Source organism: Neodiprion lecontei, chromosome 1 (genome assembly GCF_021901455.1).
Source record: "Neodiprion lecontei isolate iyNeoLeco1 chromosome 1, iyNeoLeco1.1, whole genome shotgun sequence".
Classification (NCBI taxonomy): domain Eukaryota; kingdom Metazoa; phylum Arthropoda; class Insecta; order Hymenoptera; family Diprionidae; genus Neodiprion; species Neodiprion lecontei.
Window position 1 is genome coordinate 23561419 of NC_060260.1, and position 6259 is coordinate 23567677.

Sequence of the window (6259 nt, forward strand, 5' to 3'; positions counted from 1 at the left end):
TAAGCCAGATAGCCCGAGCATCTTACCTCGGTAAGATCTGAATTACGTATCCGAATACACCCTGTGCTCGCCCTCTTCTCCTCTCTCTTTGTCCTATAAGCACTGACTTCTATAGTTACTCCGACTTGAAATTACGCCTCGCTAACCTTCGGGTTAACTTTCGGACGCTCCGTGAAGTGTTACGCTTTCCCGCTGGATATTTAGATACGACACAGGTACAAAAAGAGATGAGGAGATCAAATTTCTTCAAAGCAATTGTCGGTTGACTAACTGATCATGTTACTTTATTGTTTAGAAGTGAATTGTTGTCATTGCGATACTATGTCGAGATTTTCAACTCTTGCACCCTGGAAGAAAGAAGAAGCTTAACTTCCTAGCCGTTGCAAATACACTCAATGTTGTAAGTGTGACAAATCTCGAGATATAGTCTCATTACACGAGAAAGCTATAATGTATTTTATTAGTATGATAGAAAGCTTAATAATTTTTTAATTCAAAAACTGCGCCGATGAATTTATTTCACTTCTGGTACCCGTTTTTTTAGCAATAACTTTCGACCGACAAACATGAAATTTTTCTCTTAGAACTGGTATGAAAGAACTCTCTGACTTTTTGCTTTGTCCTAAACTGCGCTGAATGTGCAGACTGGAATAATTTTTTGAGTACTTTTGACGTGCATAGTTTGAAACTCAGGAGCTTATGAAATCTAGATCCTTCGCACTCTGTATCTCGTGATTACTGATCTAGTACGCCTTCTCATATGACCAATAATTTTTCTGTACCCGTGTGCGAAAAGCGAAATCCTTCACTTTGAGTCAAATCGATCTTAAATCACATAGGAATTGAAAATAGGGTTCGTCTGCACGAGAGGATAAAAACGTGTATCAGCGATGGCGATGAACAGTATCTAATTAAGCGATGCTGCACCGGCTTCGTTCGCATCGATAAGCGAGAGAGAGGGGAGGAGCGATAGATTCTTATGTCGAATTGGAACAACCATCAATAATCCCGCTGATAAATATGCACGTCCAAAACTTTAAAGACAAACGGTCATTTATCAATCGCAGATTAATGCTTTCCGTGTAACGGTAATCATGCGAAATACAAAGGTACGCTCTGCCGCATGAACTTTTCATAAGTCGACGATGATTGATAAGTGCCGGTCAAAGTCTAGCATGAACGACTCTTAATCACAAAGAGTTTTAACTGCAAGTCTAGTTAAAATCCGCCGTCATTTCGATTCACATCAGAATCGCACACTGCGTCTTTGATAGGTGAGGATTGACTGAATACGTCACATGAAACCTCCAATGTTTTAGAGTCCTCATGGATAGATGGTACATATTACAAGGCGTTTTGTGCACCGCAAACGCATGGGTTACTACGGAGATTAAGAAAATAAGAATAGTGCAACACCCAATGCTTACCCTCTTTGAAAAAAAGACACAATTGATCTCCGTACGATACTATGTGTTCCTACAAGGTGCCTTTTTCGGTTGAACTTGTCGGATGTGAGGTATGAGAGACACTCTTTGTAGCGAGTGACGCGTGCTTAACTGCCAGCGCGTGCCAGTCACGTGCCAGGATATATCCAGTCACCCTTTATCCCGTTCAGTTTTCAACGAGCCAGTCAATCGCGTGAACTGTGACCTGCTGGGATGACAATTCTCGTGAAATAACATAGACAGATGGTTATAGTCGAACTTCAGCGAAGAGAAATCTTTTTCAGAAGTCGAAAAATTAAGTAAAAAATTCACTTGTAAGTGTAACAGTAAATAACAGTTACCAGCAATGCAGTCACAAGATTATACCAATCATGGGGTACAAAAAATATTTATGTTCCAATCTTGTACAGCGTCTCAGGAGAAAAGTGAAAAAAAATCATTCTATAAAGAAACTGGAAAGAGGGCCAACGGAATATAATCTGGAATTGGCTCACAGCGAATCGTCGCTCGAGGGTCAACCGTTTTACGTCTGCAGAGCCATAAATACCCATTAGCTGTCCTAATCCCAGGATGGTTTGTGGAGATATAAAGATGTTCCCAGAGCCCCGTGGAGTGACGCGTGCCACAGATTTTTCACAGGGGAATCCCTTGCCGTTCTTTGCCCGCGTCCTTGTTATCGGTAAAAATATGACGATGATTAAAAATAATACAGTTATGTAAGCCAAGTTTATTTGCTTATGACGGTGAAGAGATAACGTTGCTGGCTAAGTGCAGCCGGAATATTGCATATACGATCCACGGTAGGCAAAATCGATGGGTATATGTATGCGGTTTTCACACGTCTATTAATCAGAGGTGACGATGCTCTTGCGATAGCATGTATATTCATATTCCAGACTGTGCGTCTAGGCGTAGGCATAGATTTGTCGCTCGACATTTGGCCCCCGTAGCACGGCAGTGAGCAGCACCCTCGTTCCTGAAATCATGGAACATTCATTCGAGGCAATCGCCCGTCTCGCGTTAGTGCGAAACCTGCAGGGTGAAGCCGGAATTTATTATTGCACGAATTCACGATGCACATACGTATTATTCGCGCACGTATAATATATACCTATATTCATTCTCCGGAAACCAATAAATACCAATAAATACGCGAAGAGATTGAATAATTCTGCACTTACGCGCGGGCATAAAGTGTGATCGGAATTTTGACCTCCTCCGTATCCGGAACTCCTACCAATATCTCACTGCGACTTCCATTACAAGCGATTGGAAAAAGAGCGAATCCTGTGTTTGATCGAAGGCTTGGAACCGGTGCAAATGATGAGACTGGAGTAATCAGGGCTAAGCAGGATCCAATCAAAAACTCATTAAAACTTTTTGCAGACTTGATCAAGAAGTTAATGTCCTTCAACCTTTCGGAATTCCCGTAGGAATCGGCAGCATCGCGGCGCGGCGCAGCGAGTTTTACCGCGTAAGAAGTCGACAGCTCTCACATGTCCGGGAAAATGGATTGCCGGTTTATGATTGATTGCCTATTGGTTTCGCGGTGAGACTCGACTATTTCGAGACAGGGTTCTGCAGCCCTTGCAACCGCCTTAGTCACGAGGAAAAACTGCATCGGTACCTCGGCAAATGAAATCCGTCAACCTCCGCTGCTGAGGATATCTGCTAGAAGAAAAAGAGACGGCCGCAAAAGGCGAAGAGGATGTGAAGAGAAAAAGCTTGAGCTCGTGGACGATGTGAAAAATTACTATCCAAGGAACGGTCAGCTGGACCTTCTGTCCTCCGCAGTCCATTTGGCACGTCACATTACTCTCTCGTGATGACCACTCATCCCCCAAGATGACCGCTGCTGAAACACGCGTCTGTCCACGCGCTGATATACGTTTGAAATATTCCTACATCCCCAAGTATCCCTGATGACATCCAACATTTGTCACACAGTTTAACGTTGCACTTTGGACTTCGGTATCATAGATCTCGTCAAGCTCGAAATCATTCGTGATGAGCGGATAAAAATATTGCTGAACAATCAGTGAACGTTGTTACAATGTTACAAATCACGCAGGTATCAGCGGTCGTCTATAATCTGGATTTGCTTGGGGCGCGGCATCGACTGTTCTACCGTTAACCGATACAATAAGCAGCGACAGAGAAACCGCAGCGGTGTTGAAAATATTCGCTCCCGTTAATCACCCTGAAATATAGCGATCAAGCACCGGAGCGCCAGACTCGTTCTCGGCGTGGTGCCCTCGCGCATAGCACATGTGTCGAACCTGAAATATGTGGGCGTGGCTTGAAGGGTGCCAGCAGACACGTCCCGACGACGGAATATGTTCACCCCTCGGTCGCTCCACCCCCGAATGAGACCTCCGTAGCTCTCATTGGCCGGAAGATCCCAGCCACCCCCGCCGCTCGTGGCCGTCTCAAAATTCTATCCCCTAAATACGGGGATGCTGCGACGCTATCCTCATTTGAACGTGGACCGCCGTACGGAGTCGCGCGTCATCTGGTCAGACCGAAAAGTGACAGATGGTCCCGACTCCAAGACCGCCACTCAGAGGCTGACGCAGCGATTAAGTGTGTTTCCTCCTTCGACCAAGGTGGAGGTGTACTGTGCTTTGGATTTTATTTCTCGGTAAGCTACTGATACTCAATCCTTCTCTGTCGTATTGCATTCAGTCGTTCTCCGACGAAACCGTCTGGAACAAAACTAGTGAAAACCATTGCAGTTCAATCTTTTCCATAATCCATGGTCACGCAATTACCTTAAATCTTGCGCCGAACTGTAGTACACTTGTCAGTGTAGACGATGATCACCGTTCACCAAACCATTAGCTCGATTCGACTTTGGTTGGGAATAAGATAGATGAAACGAACGTTTGGTAACACAGGCCATTTGCTGTTTCAGGTTTGAGGTCAAATCCCAGCGACGTCACCGCGCACGATGACCATGGAAGATCGCTCCGGAGGGATGGAGCGCGCTGCACCCGCAACGGTGAACAACGTGACATCCTCCTCACCCTCCGACGCCTCGTACCCTCTCCAGCGTTCGGTGAAGCGTTCATTCGACGTCGCGTTTCTGGTAGCACCAGACGAGAATCTGGCTCGTCGTCAGAGCGAGAAACTGCGTCTGGTATCAACGGAGAGCCTGACGGAGAAGAGGAACCAGCGACTTCCGGAGGTCAATGTGACGACGGACCACGAGGCCGACAAGATGCCGCAGAACCTGACGATCAAGCACTACGACCACGAGAGGAAGATCCTCGACAGTCCGATCAGTCCACCCTACGTATCGCCGCGGCTGCAAATGACAAGTCCGCCGAAAGTGTCACCCGACAACGAGCCGACGCGAAGGTACAGCCTCCCCCAGCTTCACAAGACTCCGAGTCCACCGATATTCCTGAACCAGACCAGCTTGAACAAGAGTCTGGACTCGGCAGAGCTCGTCGTCGCCAAGGGCTACGATCCAGTTCCATCCCCGGACAAGAACGAGTCCAGGAGTGCTTTTACAAAAGTGGCATTCACCGGGCAAAAGAACGGCTTTGACAGCAGCCAAGTCTCGCCAAGGTCTTCCGTTTCCCCGGACCAGCTGAGCTATCAGAGCAGCATCAGTCCGCCGGTAAATCTGTCCAATCCTCCGTCGTACAAGTACGCTTCGTTTCCCGGTAAGGTGGCGTATCCCTTTCTGATGAACCACGAAGCCCAGCAGAACAGCATCCTGGAGAACCTGAAGATGCCGCAGATATCTCAACCACCGAAGGATTTCTCGAACCAGATACCGAGCCCCAAGGTGGCCGGTTTCAGGGCGGAACTCTCCCCCGTGTATCCGAACCTTCCTTACAATCCGATCTCCGTGTTTCCGCCTATGGCCGAAGCCTTGGCCAGGCCACGATTCCTCGCGACCGCCGGGGTCACTGGGCTACTTCCGCCGTCGTTTGCCGCGCTGACTTTGCCCGCTCAGAACGTATGCGCCAAGTGCAATCTGTCATTCAGGATGACCTCAGACCTCGTCTACCACATGCGGTCCCATCACAAAAGCGAAAACGCCGGTGAAGCTGCGAGGCGGCGCCGGGAGGAGAAACTCCGATGTCCCGTCTGCGATGAAAGCTTCAGGGAACGGCATCATCTCACCAGACACATGACCGCCCACCAGGACAAGGAGAGCGACGCGATCGTCGATCAGGTCGAGATCAAGAGGCGTGCAACCGCTGTGCAAGGCAAATGACATCGCAAGGTCAGAGATGATGTCAATATACTAGGTTATGGTTACGGAAACTAATCAACGAGTCCGTCAGGTGTTGATTTGATGGTTGTTTCGTTTAACGGAGATCTTGGATATCCCAACGGGCGCGATTTGATATCGAACGATCCAATTCACCACGCGGGCTCGTCGAAGAACAAATTATTTATTTTAAATTGCTAAGAAAAGTCAAGCGGAAATACTTAGCAATCGTAATTTATCTGTATATCTAAATACCGACATTCCCTGTATGGTCAATATTAGATAGGTGAATTTGTACATTTTCGACATAGCAACGTAATTACTCGAATAGGGTACATCTACTCATACATAATACCACTTTTAGGGATTAAAAAAGGCAATCTTGCTCTTGTTAGTCAACGTACAGTGTATATTAGATTCAAAATATTTTGAGTCAAACGTCGCTTCATAATCGAATAATAACTTTAAGAAAAACGAATATAACTCAGAAAGTTTACAGCGTTCGTTTAACATCGGATAAACACTCTTAAAAATATGCTATAGATGGTTGCGAATGAGTTAGTATGCAGTCTGGTCACTTTGATCG

The 6259-nt window shown here is 46.5% G+C and overlaps 1 protein-coding gene across 1 annotated transcript; it reads left to right on the plus strand.

Annotated features, from left to right (window-relative positions):
* Positions 1-4395: 4395 nt before the first annotated feature.
* LOC107225224 lies at positions 4396-5682 on the plus strand. Its single transcript, XM_015665656.2, has one exon. The coding sequence runs from the start codon at positions 4396-4398 to the stop codon at positions 5674-5676; it is 1281 nt and encodes a 426-aa protein (XP_015521142.1). The 3' UTR covers positions 5677-5682.
* Positions 5683-6259: the final 577 nt, after the last annotated feature.